Raw genomic sequence first — 15477 nt, 5'->3', positions numbered from 1 at the left:
GTGGTCACAGCAGGGTGGCTGCATTTACTGCATGAGGCATCTCAACATGTTGTCATTCATTCATTTCAGTGACCAACCACGGAGAGAGACTATGTAAGGTATTGTTAGCAGTGCAGAAAAAGACCCATCCAAATTTCTTTGGTCACAGAGGCACTATGCAGTATACCATCTAAGGACTTTAATTATAATATTTCATTTAGCAAACATGCGTTACTTGCGTTGGCTGCGGTGTGCTTCCATAAAGCACAATTGTGCAAGTTCATGTTGCTCACTAGTTTATTATAGTGTCTTGTAAGGTTCTATTTTCTGAAGTTACAAAGTGAGAAGAAAAATACACTTAGGCTCAGGTTGAGATGGTTGAGATAATGACTCAGAAATTTGCCTGCATGCAACATCACTTACATAAAACAATGTGTTTAATCCTTTAAAAAATAAATGAACGCTTGAATTTAATAAAGATCATCTGTCTTCAGTAGGAATCAGAACCACCTCTGATGATGAAGGTGGTGTAGGAAATGCCTTACCTTTTCCTTCATCTTCTCGATCTTTTTGACAGAGCTACGTCGTTGTGGTCTGTCTTCGTGTCGCAGGAGGTTGACGTTGATGTCTCCTGACTTGCTGAACTGCTTCTCCTCCTGCTTTTCTGCCTCCTTCAGCTTGCTTTCGGCACTTATGCTCTCTGTATGGTACATGTGGTATGTTTTCATCACCTGTGATGAGATCAAATATTTATTATTTGTCTACATTTCTTTAGGAGAGCAAAGGATAGAAAATTAAATAATAAACGGCATACGTTTTAATTGGATTAGTCTCTTACACAGTCTTATATATGGGGTTCTCTAACACTTCTCACAACAATTTGCATTGCATTTTGTATCCAGTGCAACATTTGCCTTATTTTGTCTTAATTTTAAAACTCATTTCATTTTATAACATTACAAACATGCTAATTTAGTTTTTCCCTAGCTGCTTACTTAACCAACTGTATACAAAAAGAAACAGTCATGTTTGTTTAAACATAATGGAAATAGAAAAAAAAAGTCACATTCTTTTATCAACAAATTCCACACTACACAATACATATCACATGAAACCTGCTGCAGCATGTTTTGATCTGCTTGTTAATATAATTAATGCTTTTGATTGCACTTTAACTCAAACTATTATCCCCAGTGTTTAAAATTGCACTAAGTGTACATCAATATTCTCATCATGGTCACAATAATGGACCAGCACATTAATATGCATGAGTGTTCAGTATGCAGAGACAGCAGACCTATCTCCTAAGCCTGTCTGGACAGTAGCCTGGAACAGGAGGACGGCCTTTCTCTCATTGAAATAAAGGCTCTGACCTCTCTGGGGTTCAACCTCTCCCTCACACAAATGGGAAGACATAAAGCAGCTGCATTTGCATGGATGTATAAGGGTCCTTTCTACACACAGTCTGGATCATAGCCCATGATCAACAACAAACAAAGCTGTATGCATAATTTCCTCTTATTTTCAACACCCGCAAAACATAATTTATATATGACACCCAAAATGCATTAGTCTATAAGGTATAGAGATGCAGAATGTTTTCAGATTCACTGGAATCTTAGTTTTGGCTAAACTGAGCAATGAAGGGAAAAAAAACATGTTTTTTTTAAATCCCAGTTCTATGGTCATATGGCATTTTGTGATTTGGCCAAGGTTGATAACTAACACCCTGTCCTAGATTTAACCTGTTTACATTTTGGAATTACAGATTAATGGTGTAAACATACATTTCCAAATGGACGTATAACGGTCTATGTTTGCAGAATCGCGCCATAGAGTTTGAGTTTAATTTTTGCTTTATAATACTACATACTGAAGAAAATAAAAATAAAAGTGTACTATGAAGGGGCTAAACCACTCTTTTGATATAATTATAACCGGTGTTTGATTTTTTTAATCAGCAGAATCAATTATTTGATAACAAAACAAAACATACATATGGATTAGACATGTAGGCCTACTCCCCTTCATCCAGTTTAATAAAACAAGCTCTTTCAAATGCCCTCCCAACACTACCTTCCCTGGTGAATCAGGGGTTGTACAAAGGGATTTATGGTTAATTGGTAAACTGTATCATGCCTCACATGGAGGAACCAGATGAGAGTCAGATGTTACTCTGATGCAGAAATGGATTGAATACATTGAGCCTGAGGGTTTCTTTCGGGCATATGCGTCTGGGCTAATCCTGCCAAAGCTAATAGCCTAAACGGGCACACTACTATTATTATATTTAATAGTAAAACAAACAAAAATAATAAAACAAAATGAACTACATTTTCACATCTTGTACATAAGGACTATCTTGGTATTATTCTAGGTGCACAAAATAATATTTTAACAATTTTATGTTCATAAAGTTATACTGCCAAAGAGTTAAACTTAAGTAAGACAGCAGAGCAGCAGGATGTAAAGCATTGAAAATACTTAACATTCTTGCAATTGAATTTCACACCTTAATAATGCTCATCTACCACAAACAGGAAGACACACATTTCAGAATCGCCTGTGAAAGTCAGACACATACAGAGGCAGCAAGTATGCAGGAACCAAACTGCCATTCAACAACATAATGCACTAGGTAACTTAATATTTCACATTTTGTTACTGAGCATGTGTTTGTTTGATGATCAAATGCAGAATAAGCCATTTACTTGACTTCCCTTTCAATTCAGAGAGAATTTCAACAAATAATGAAATACAAATCAGTGTGTATTTAGTCAATTATATACTTCACAATATTATAAATGCTTGAAGGGGTCAGTTTAGTATCTGATTATCAGTCCCAGTTCATTTGTGCTGATGTTCTACTGGGATTTACACTCACCTAAAGGATTATTAGGAACACCATACTAATACTGTGTTTGACCCCCTTTCGCCTTCAGAACTGCCTTAATTCTACGTGGCATTGATTCAACAAGGTGCTGAAAGCATTCTTTAGAAATGTTGGCCCATATTGATAGGATAGCATCTTGCAGTTGATGGAGATTTGTGGGATGCACATCCAGGGCACGAAGCTCCCGTTCCACCACATCCCAAAGATGCTCTATTGGGTTGAGATCTGGTGACTGTGGGGGCCAGTTTAGTACAGTGAACTCATTGTCATGTTCAAGAAACCAATTTGAAATGATTCGACCTTTGTGACATGGTGCATTATCCTGCTGGAAGTAGCCATCAGAGGATGGGTACATGGTGGTCATAAAGGGATGGACATGGTCAGAAACAATGCTCAGGTAGGCCGTGGCATTTAAACGATGCCCAATTGGCACTAAGGGGCCTAAAGTGTGCCAAGAAAACATCCCCCACACCATTACACCACCTCCACCAGCCTGCACAGTGGTAACAAGGCATGATGGATCCATGTTCTCATTCTGTTTACGCCAAATTCTGACTCTACCATCTGAATGTCTCAACACAAATCGAGACTCATCAGACCAGGCAACATTTTTCCAGTCTTCAACTGTCCAATTTTGGTGAGCTTGTGCAAATTGTAGCCTCTTTTTCCTATTTGTAGTGGAGATGAGTGGTACCCGGTGGGGTCTTCTGCTGTTGTAGCCCATCCGCCTCAAGGTTGTACGTGTTGTGGCTTCACAAATGCTTTGCTGCATACCTCGGTTGTAACAAGTGGTTATTTCAGTCAATGTTGCTCATCTATCAGCTTGAATCAGTCGGCCCATTCTCCTCTGACCTCTAGCATCAACAAGGCATTTTCGCCCACAGGACTGCCGCATACTGGATGTTTTTCCCTTTTCACACCATTCTTTGTAAACCCTAGAAATGGTTGTGCGTGAAAATCCCAGTAACTGAGCAGATTGTGAAATACTCAGACCGGCCCGTCTGGCACCAACAACCATGCCACGCTCAAAATTGCTTAAATCACCTTTCTTTCCCATTCAGACATTCAGTTTGGAGTTCAGGGGATTGTCTTGACCAGCAACTGCCATGTGATTGGTTGGTTAGATAATTGCATTAATGAGAAATTGAACAGGTGTTCCTAATAATCCTTTAGGTGAGTGTACATTGGCAATATTATTATTATTACTGCACTTTTGTACTTCTTGTGTAGAAACTATAAGTCACCCTGGATAAGGGCATCTGCCAAGAAATATATAATAATAATAATCATAATATCATATTATCCATCTCGAAGATTGCAAATATATGCTGTCAGTCTCACATTATCTCCCATAATACCTCAGTTTCCTTTTTGCACCCCAGCCCTGCCACCATCGGCTTCAAACATCAACCTTTTAATCTACTTCCCTACTCTAAAGCAACAGTTTCCCACTAACTAATTAACAGATAAACATATAGAAATACACTCCCACAGTGAATCAGCATGTAGCACGGCAGCAATCCACTGATGCAGTTAAGGCACTACAGAAACAAGTCTCTAAGGAACAAGTCAGTCTTGCAGCTCATAAAAAAGCAGGTATGCCGGAAGAGGTGGGGGGGGGGTGTTATAGAAAATGTTGACGATATTCCAGGATGAAAAAAATAAATAAAAATAATCCGACACAGCGATATGCAAGATCATTTGCAAATAATCTGCAGCAGATTTTCCATAAAACTCAATATGCACATTTAACAGGTCTCACATGAAAATATACTCACACTACAATATTATCAGTTTTTGACCAGTGGTTCAGTGGTAGTCTTCATTTTAAACTAAACATGGCACCATGGCAATATAAGCTACTGCAGAGTTAATCCTTTATTCTCCACCTAATTCATTCTGAAGGAAAACGTTTCCTAGCAACTTGCCATGCTTACTGCTAAAATGAAAAAAAAAAAAATCACCTTCAATAAAGACCAGGAAACTCATCTAACGAACAACGAGGCAAAAGGAAATGTACCTCCCTAAGCGGCCTCTTTATTGTTCTATATTACCAAGTTTTTTTCTTTTAGAATTTCAACGCACGTTTAATTCAAACTACTATTTGTCAAGAGCCCAACCCATTTTTGATGAAAAGATTGATTAACATTGAAATGGGTGCTCATGAACGCCATTTTGCTGCTTTCATACCTTTAGACCCCAGCTTTTTTCAGTGTTGCATACACCATCTACTTTTTCAAAGACTCAGCCACAGGACCATGTTTAGCAGGGATTAGTTGAGCAATTCGTAACATTTTGTGAATTGAAATTAAAAGAAACTGAAAAGAATTTAATCCATGCCCATTTTCAAATGAGTTCAGTCTTAATTTTGAAGCAGATCACAGATCATAAAGTAACAATGTCTCTGTTTTTTTCATCTTCTTAATTTGACATTTCATCTTTCATATGCAACTACACATTGGCCAATCGATTCTTTAACCTTTAAGTAAATTTAATTTCCACTGCTGGGGTATTGGGTAACTACATTAAACAAACAATAACCACATTAAAGACTTTCATCTACCAGATAAATGTGCCCTTTGGACATTTTAATCTGATATCAGCAATATTCACAGACTTTCATTTACTGGTTTAATGTACATGATATTCAGCCAGGAAAGAGCATAGTGAGAGGTTCATGGGATTCTACTCACAAACATTAAATATTAACTTGTTTAATTTTGGCAGCTACAGAGAAAGATATTGCACAAGAAATCTAGGATGTCTTTGAAAAGGAAACTGAGACTGTTCCCTATCCTGTCCTCTGAGCATTGCTTTCTAATTGAGCTGACCCTGGAATGAATAACACGGTCTTTACTGTGCCAATTATTGAATAATTAAAAATCTGAGCTTGTGAATCAGATGTGTCTAACACGTATGTAATATTGACAGATTAACTGGTGGTTGACTATATGGATAATACATCTATACCAACACACACATGCACTGTCCAAGGACGACCCCTTATGCAGTAAGATAGAGAAGTCTGCTTGTGTTCATGACATTCAATGAATAAGTTATCTTTCGCTAGCGTTAGGCAGTACTCCTGGGCCTAATGAAATGGGACTGAAAAATTGATTGAACTGGAGCAGAAATCTACAGTGTCAATCAAAAGTTTCCTATTGTCTTAAAGGTAGGGTATGAAATCTTTTCCAGAAACATTTTTTGTTATACTGGTTGAAAGTCTCTTCACATCCTGATAGCAATCAATAATTTAAGTGTTCTAAATATATCTATCTATCTATCTATCTATATATATATATATATATATATACTGTGGAAGGGACAGGACTAAAAAAGGATCGACCAATCATTGCATTCGGTCCGAATGTAATGATAGGATGTCCTTCCTGTCTGTCAATCTATATTTGCATACCGCCGCGCAACTTGTTCGCGCAGACAATCACACGTCATCAGCGCGGGAACCTTGACGCTGTGCAGAGCGAGCGCGAGAATGGAAGGCGAGCCACAGCTACTATTTTTAAAAACATAATAACCGTAAATAAGATGTTTACGTTGGTTATTATTGCAAAGTCTAACCTGTGAATGAGACATGCGGTCATCTGAACCCGCTGCGATCGATTCCACCAACACGTCTCTCCTGGCGCTGAGACTCTGTGTGTGTGTGTGCGCATGTGCGATGGAGGGGGCGTGGCTTTGGAGACGTCTTGAAGCGAGGGCGGCTCTAATGCTTTCAAAACAAGCTGCTGACTGCTGGCCTCTCAGGATTGCATACCCTAGCTTTAACTAAGATGGAAATGTAACAGTTTTCTATCTGCTGAATAAGTGTTCAACTTATTTAAGATATAATTTATATGCAGGTTTTCTAATGAACAATAATTACAGCACTGGAAAAAATGAAGAGACCACTGCAAAATTATCAGTTTCTCTGGTTTTACTATTTATAGGTATGTGTTTGTACTACTGACAACATTTCTCCCAAATTCCAAATAAAAATATGAATAAAATGGAATGGCTGCCATACATGTAGAGATGCTGATTTAAGAAAAGTTTGCAGTGGTCTCAATTTTTTTCCAGAACTGTATGTCTTAAACTGAAAGACCCCTCAAATATCATTGTTCCAAATGAAGGATGTGAATACTTTCAAAGGACTAAGATTATTTTTGTGAAGCCTCAAATTATTTATGGGTTAGCACAGACAAGATGAATTAGCATGCCTTAAGCAGAATAAATAAAAAAGAGTACATTCAAAAATAACTGTAATCCGTTTTATCTATAAAGCACTATAGTGCTGAAATATGCATTCGGTATCTGATGATGGTAACGATAAATACTCACAGTGTAGAGTTCATTTGTGACTTTTAACAGCTCCTCGTGCATCTGTAGTCCAATATCTTTGCTCTGCAAAACAGAATAAAAAGGGGAAAGATAGAGGTATTTATTGAGAAACTTGAATTCAAATCAAGTGTTTACATGTGCGAAATAGGATTTAAGTAAAACTGGCATTCAGTATATAGCCAACTATAGGAGCTGAGGTGCATTCTACTGCAATGTCTTCAACAATTACATCAACAGGGAGTTACATCACAGTGGCCTAAGGTGCACAGTTGAGAAAGGCTTTAAATCTATATCCACCAGGTGTCACAATATCTCAGAATGAAGGGCCACAAAAGGGATCAAACCCTGTTAAAAAATATATATAGTTTTGAGGAGCAGACAAGCCCATTACAAAGCAAGGAACTATGGTAATGCCATACCATCTACAATGCAAAAGTCACTGTTTTATATTCATATGAAAAATCTTGCTGCTATTTTCATTAACTGATTTAAAGGGATTTTAAAAGCCAACACATACAACATATTTCTGATTCTGCAGATCATACGATGAACAGAGAAAATAAAATTATAATGAAGCATTCATATATTTCTCACATACTAGAATAAATTTCACAGAGAGAGGTTACAAATGGATGTAATCATAAATCTAAAATTGTGAGCAGCTAATTAGTGGTTATATAAAAAATAGATTAAAAATTCATATACGTGTTATTTGAACAAGGAGCATCACTGTGGATAAATCTGATCTTTAAGATTATCCCTGAAATTAACAGAGCAGCAGAACTATTTATAGAACTATGCAATATTAAAAATGCATGAAGTAAAGTCTGCACAGGCCTGTGAGTCTGAAATATGAACGTTCATAAGGAACACCATACTAATATTTCAGCCCAGGAAAATTAAAAGGAAAGAAGGCCATCCTGGACAGTATAAAACATTGCTTCAGACAGTTTTCTCTTTATGTGTAGGAATGGCTAATTCAGTTAACCTATAATAAAGGTTTTCTTTTTTTATCAATGTGAAAAGTTCATGTATTTTTTTTAATAGTCAATAGCATTTAGTGGTTGCAGAGTTAACACAACATGTTTTTGTTTTTCTAAAACACATGATGTTTTCTCTTCATGCTAACCCAATACAAGCATCTCAGGAATGGAGGGTCAATTAACTACAAGAAGAGCTGTCAAGATTTCACAGCCATACCTCAACGTTTCAAAAAGGTATTTCATACCTGAGGGTGCATACGGTTAACTGTTATTGGAGGATCAATATATTGAATTGGTCAAAGGGTGGACTCGATTACTAAATACCTGAAGAAACTGCACTATCTTTTGGATCATTTTAAAATAATTGGGTTTTAAGACATAAAAAATCAATTTCACAGCAAAAAACTCACTGTAGTTCAGAGCTATTTCTACATGCAGGACATGTTATTGTCATTAATCAAATGTGTCCCTTGGAAAATATGTGGTGTCCTTATAAAGCTCAATTGTTTCAGGTTTCAGGTCCTACATTTCTGTTACCTGCTTAATTTAATGTCAAAGTCAAACACTTATTTTCATTATAACAAACCTCTTCTGCCATGCTTTGGCCTACCACAAAATAATGTGTAAAGTCCTTCAATTACTCTAGTATTCCATTTAAAATCAAATAAATACAAAGCTTTTACTAATATATAATTATATATACAGTACTGTACATTAGAAAATACTTAATGGTAATGGTATAAAGGTATATTCTTGTAATTATGAACATTTGCAATTGCCCAAACACATCTTGGCTTGTTTTCTGGTACACGATAGTTGTGAACAAGCTCACAATACTGCTATATATAATATAAACACTGTACATTTTCAAATTCAAAAAAGGTTTGGAATTGTAACTGGATTAATTTAAATTTATGGTAAAACAGAAAAGCACAAATCCAGCTGGACATACACAACATATAGCCTAGGCCTACATGATTATATATATAATATATTTATTATATATATAAACTGTAAATCAGATGTGTTTGAGAATGAAACGTGCTGGTCGCCAAGAGAATAAGCTTTCAAACGATGTGCGCATTGTAGGAATACAGTGTAACTTCTATGCACAGGAGCTGCGTGTAACACTGCCAAATAATGCTTAAGAGGGTGTAGTAACCTTTTTTTTTCTTACCTCTGGAAGTTTACCACTTACCTTTGTACCATTTCAGGTTATTTCTCTGGACTTGAACTGCTTAAATTTCAATAAAAACTGGAAAAATGGGGGTGTTCTAAAACTTTTGACTGGTAGTGTATTTAGTTTTAACTTTGATGCAGCTGCAATTTTGACAGCTGACAGTGCTGCAATAGTTACAGTCTTGTGCTAATAAAACTGTTATTTTAAATAACTGGTCAACTTTCATGAAACAGTTTTCTTAAAGAATCGGTCAAAGCTTGGTAAAATGTATTTTGACTTGCCTTAACTAATGTGTTTAATTTAACCTTTTAAAATGTAAGGACCACTGACTGATTTAAAAAGATATAAAATAGGAGAAACGGCATTTGATCATCTACATAAAGGGGATCATTAAACACATGGAAGGGAAAAGCATAAAAAATCTCAAGGACCCTGACTGCCATGGCATAAAAGAAATTAGCCATAAAATAATGATAGCCATCCATGGTATAAAGCTGATTCAGACATTCATTATCCAAGTGAAAATAAAGCAGTGATAAATTGGCACTGAGACTTGAGAAGTTAAAGTACATCATCAATACATTGTTACCAACTTGCCAAACACCTTATAACGGGATCTTGGCATCGAAAAGTCCAACACTGCTCTCGGGTCTAGGCTAATTCTCCGATTTTGTACCCTGAGGAGTTGCACACCACACCACCAAAATGGATCAGATAATTTACAGAGGGTACCATAGGGTAGATAAGTAAATAAGTAAACTCCTAAATCAAGGACTTAAACCTCATGAGACATTATATTATATTATATTATATATATATTCTGTAATAATGCAGGTAGAGAGACATTGGAGCCTCTTGGCAAGTCTCCAACTAAAAAAAAAAAAAAAAAAAAAAAAAACCTACTCGGAAAAATCTTCACATGCTCATGATGCCTATTGCATATTGACAATTGAATGTCGTCATGTCATTATATTATTCTTCAAAAGCAGAACCAGCAGTGGAAGGTCAGACAGAGTATCCAGGTGCAAATAACAATGAAATAAAACGAAGTTAATTCAGAATCACTCTCCAATATCAGTAATCTGGCACCACGCAAGACATAGATTTGATATTGGAGGTGTGAAAAGAAAATTGCACAAAGACTCTTAATGCTTACACACTGATGGGAAAGGAGGCTCTCCTAAAAAAGCAGTACCAACCAAAATGTTTTAGAAAAACATATAGAAACATATCTGTAAATATGCATTACTGTTCTTGGGAATACAAACAGCAACAACAATAAGTACCATCATATTTAAACTAAAATAAATACATACCAACACAACAAAATCTGCTATTCATTCCCCTACCCTGTTGATGAAGTTACAGTTGATCCACAAGTTAAATAATTCCATCCCCGCTTCTATTTGTGCCCGGTAAAGTGGTATTTAGCTGGACAACAATTGCGACAACAAAAAGCCCATAAAACAAAGACTTTGAAAAGGCAATACTTGAAAGACTTCTTTACTTTCTGCTCCATCGAACCCAATCAGAAAACGAGGCGTGTTTTATATGCAGGGGCCCAACAGAAGTGCTGATCAGCATTCTCCACCATACAGTGGGAGACATTCCCCTTGGCACCGACGCCTGCACTTGACTCAAGCTCTCTCCCGCTCACTCCTGCTCTCCCGAGACCGAGAACATACAGCTGGAGGACAAATGCTGCAAAACACTCCCAGCAGGCTCTCCCCCCCACTCCTCTCTCTCCCTCTGTCTGAAACCCATAACAAGGATGTCAATTCAGGCTATTTATCCAAATATGAAATAGTATTTGACAGAATGCATGAAGAGAAAATCTCTTTGTGGAAAATTCTTGGCAGCTTCTGACTGCGATCAGCATGCCTCACTGAAACTGTTGTCATTACATTGTGGGGGACCCACTACAACGGCATAACAGGAAAGATAATGGGAGGGGATTTTTTTTTTTCTTTAATGGTGGATACACTTGCTGTGAGCCAAGGTACACTATAGCAACCCACTCTTCTCACTTTAAATCTGCAGTGTCACAGCACTACCAATAACTTATTATATATAATAGAATAGTCCATCACAGGGAAAGACACACAAACCACTCTCACACAACTACAGGGCCAGTCAACCTATGAAACATTTATTTGGGAAGTTGTAGGAAACTTTAGCAAACTCCTCACAGACACCCAAGGCCAGAATATAACCAGGGCCCCAGGAGCTGTTAGGCAGCAGTGCTAACCACTGTGCCAGCCCTACCTTGTGTATATAATTTAAGTTGATCAAAAGGTAATTGAAGTCAAAAGTTATGTTTACCCTGGCAGCAAAATAAGCAGATAGAAATCTTACGCAAAAAATCAAGAGTACATTTAGAAGAAATGGCTCACTATTGAAAGGGAATCTACCATTTTGCTTGAAGAGGGAAGTATTTGATCAATGCATACTACGTGCACTCACAATATGGCTCTGAAACATGGTCATTAAATGCAAAAATGACACCTGATGTCAATGTGCTTTTACCATCAAATGGCACAGTTAACTTTAATAAGACCCATCCTACTAGTTGAAGAATCTTGTAACACCTAATAACCTATTTTAAAACCTGAGGCCTATCTCTGAGCTGGTTAGTTGCTAAACCATGCAATGAGATTGTTGTTCTTCTATTGCAAGCTGCTGGCACAAGAGGTAGGAGGTAGCTGTTTTATATTGTAAGGAAGAGTCTAGGGAAAGAGAAACAGTGTGGCAGTAGGGATCACCTACAGGAAACCCAGCCAGGTGGAAACACCAAGGAATGTTTTAGTAAGACCTCAGAAATCTTTGAAATGTGCTGGCTTTGTTTTCTTTCAGACTGCATGGTAGGGAAGCCCTGTGTATATTGTTTTTTGAGAGGTGAAATTTCTCAAGAAGATTAATAATGACTTCAGTTAATTTAATTTGTGGTTAAATTCAAGTAAAGCATAGATATTTCAAATACATTCCTTATACCTCAGGGCACAGCTGTCTGTACTGCTTGACTAGGAAAAAATAACTGAATGGAAGGTAGGAAGGATAAAACGTGTGACCCTCACCTTTTTGAACAGCCTGATGACATCCTCGCTGATCTGGGAGAGTCGAACAATCACATTGTTTGTGTAGATGTCATTGAGAGTGGCATGATCCCGGCTTTCTCTTCTTGTCTGATTAAGGACCAGGTACCAGCAATTCACAGGGGACAAGAGGTGCTGGTCCTTCCTACAAAAGAACAAAGTTCACTGCCATCAAATAGTGATCCTGACAGATTTAGAATAGTGTCCATTATTTACCAAATCACTCTTAAAAACATAGTACAGTTATGTTTCAAAGCTTTCAAGGGTGAACACATAAAAGTATATGATAAATTACATTCAGAATTGTGACTGCAGCTATTCTGAAAACGGTTGTGGCCTTTCTCAAAAAGAACAACTTTTTTTTTTGCAATCCCATGAGACCAAAATAGCCATTTGTTTGAGGAAGACCAGCTGTCTTATAGGTTTTACTTTCCATGACTTGCATCCAAGGAAGGATGTAAAATAACTTGCCCCATTGAAATAAAGGATTTTGCATTGTGTTGGACCTACGTGGCTTAGGCATCGTTTATGTCAAAGCAAATACTGGTATCCAATATAACTTTAAGACCTTTTTTTTGTTTTCCTCTTCACAAGCATTCCATTATTTAGCCTGATTTAGGTTATACCTGACAATGGAAACAAATTACACAAAAGCATCTAAGAGGCACATTTGGAAGGTAACAACTAATTAAACTTAGTAATAATGTAAAACATACATTATCAATATCCATTGTAATGGTGATGTTTGAGATGGCATTGATTATATAACTGTACCAATGTTGTGTCATAATGACTAAAAAGTCTAAATTTTCAACCAAATATATTAAGATTAAATGGCACCTTGATTTATTTATTTTTACCTGATATCTAACAGACCCAGACTCCTAAATTAATCTAAGATTATCTACAGTTCCAGTCTCTAAAGAAAATACAAGAATAAATACACTCACAGACAGTAGCATGTATATTCTCTTTAAAAGGCCCACAGTAATTATAGCTTGAGGTGATCAGCTATTCACATCTTTGGTGTTCCTGTGATAATGTCTGTGGCCTATATGTTCATAAGAATAAACTGAAACTGAAGGAAGTTGCTGAACTGACTCTCTGTGTTTGTGTGTGAGGTTGGGTAATAATGAAGTGTATTAGAAAGTTTCCTGTGGGAAGCCATACAGATAAAAAGCTCTGACTCAAGCAGACCGTGAAAGACCCTGCTACGTAAATAAACAGACAACCTGGGTGCTGTTGAGTATTGACTGTACTTCCAACAAGAGATCTACAATCACAGAATGAAATGGACCAAGTGATTAAGTTATTAATCACTGAACACAAAAGCACAGACATATGTTATAGATTAGACCATTTATCTCGCATACATTATTACTATTATTATTACTACTAATAATAATAATAATAAACCAATTGTTAGCAAAAATACTGATAATTTCAGTCGAAAGATTTTTAATTGAATAATAAATGCCTCCCATGCCAAAATCCCATATCCTAAATCAGTACACAGTATTTTCTCTCTGCATAATTGCCCATGATGCGATTTGGTACAATTGCAGAGCAAGCGACTTTTGCTTTTGAAACCTGATTAGGGGTAATAATTCACCTCTTATTAGGGGGCATGATTTACAATATAATAACATGATTTTCCTATTAAAGTGCATCATTTCAATTTTACACCTACACTGGCTCGTTGCACCCTGTAAACCTGCTGGTTAAATATTGGATTTTAATAAATACTGTAGAACAATAATGGGTTTTCTACATTTGCAGCTGTACCATTGGCCCTGAAGTATACTCATAACAGTGTAAATAATAAGATGCTTCATATGGCTCAGGAGGTCATACATTCTGCAGGAATTTAGGCATCTTAATCAAAGAATATTGATAAGTCCCTAAGACTGGCAAATAATTACCTGCTTTCTTTCCTGTACTAGCTTCTACTGTGCTGAAAGGCTTTGAGTTACTCCAATGCTTAATTTAAAATTAAATATTAAGCCTATTTGCTCATGAAAAACTGTCTAAAGCAAAGATCAACTATTTGAAGCAGCTACAGTACCACTTTGATCAAATATTACTATACAGGCAAAGAACATTTTTAAAAGGGAAGATCATTATAATTTGAAGGACACTGCACCTTCCTCAAGTGTATATATTCAGATTGTTAATATATTTTTGCCTTCACATTTCAACAATGGTCTTTGGTTTTTGAGGCATAATTTATACAATAAGGCAAGCCATTGAGATCCCATTTATATAGGGATCTTATCTACCATTTATTAATTTGGGAATTACTAGTATTTGCCCTATACTATCACGTTTCTAGCCTTATCCCAAGAAAAGCCTAAATTAAATAAACTACAAAACTGTGGATGTATATGTATGTGAAACAAAGTAAAGGCTTATTCTTTGTATGAAAGAATTCATCATTTATTATTATTATTATTATTATTATTATTTTAAATAGTAGCTTTATTTATGTATTTTAAAAGACTGGACCTGCATATTGTAACACAAGGGTAACAATCCAGTTTTTGCTACAGAATACACTTAAAAAGGCTACAAATCTGCAGTCACAGGCTGTTACTTCAAGGTAACAGTCTAATAAACCAATGACAGGCTGCCATTTGGTCATAGGACCAGAAGTCATGTGAGTAAGAGGGTCCTGGAGGCCATGAGGCACAATAAATGTGAAAGTTGTTTCAGGGGCTTTCCTGTAAAGTAGATTGTTTCAAATGTGTTCAGATGAGTTATAATTGTGACATTTGTTATTTGTTTATTATTCTTATTTTTTAGGCACATACCCTGAAAATATTTGTGGGGAAAAATGATTTTTGCAATATAAATAAATAAAATGAAGTGTTTTCATAATGCGTGCAGTAGAGGGAATACAGTAAAATGGAAATCATTTCCCTTAGTAACCAAAAGTCTAGCGCATTAGGCAAGCCATTTAACCATATAACTCTGTGCATGCTACACTACGAGTCTCTGTCATTCTTTCGATAC

General features: G+C 36.5%; 1 protein-coding gene across 2 annotated transcripts in view; it reads right to left on the bottom strand.

The window, feature by feature from the left end:
• srgap3 (SLIT-ROBO Rho GTPase activating protein 3) overlaps nt 1-15477 on the bottom strand; it is an 81050-nt gene that overhangs the window by 27011 nt on the left and 38562 nt on the right. For both annotated transcript variants that reach the window (XM_066698088.1, XM_066698089.1), the window contains exons 3-5: nt 12448-12610; nt 7211-7273; nt 525-710 (exon numbers count right to left, since the gene is read on the bottom strand). In XM_066698088.1, the coding sequence (XP_066554185.1) occupies nt 525-710; nt 7211-7273; nt 12448-12610 (412 nt within the window). The remainder of the gene's footprint in view (nt 1-524; nt 711-7210; nt 7274-12447; nt 12611-15477) is intronic.

Source organism: Amia ocellicauda, chromosome 3 (genome assembly GCF_036373705.1).
Source record: "Amia ocellicauda isolate fAmiCal2 chromosome 3, fAmiCal2.hap1, whole genome shotgun sequence".
NCBI lineage: Eukaryota > Metazoa > Chordata > Actinopteri > Amiiformes > Amiidae > Amia > Amia ocellicauda.
Note: the sequence above shows the minus strand (reverse complement) of the source record. Positions and strands in the feature narration are given on the sequence as shown.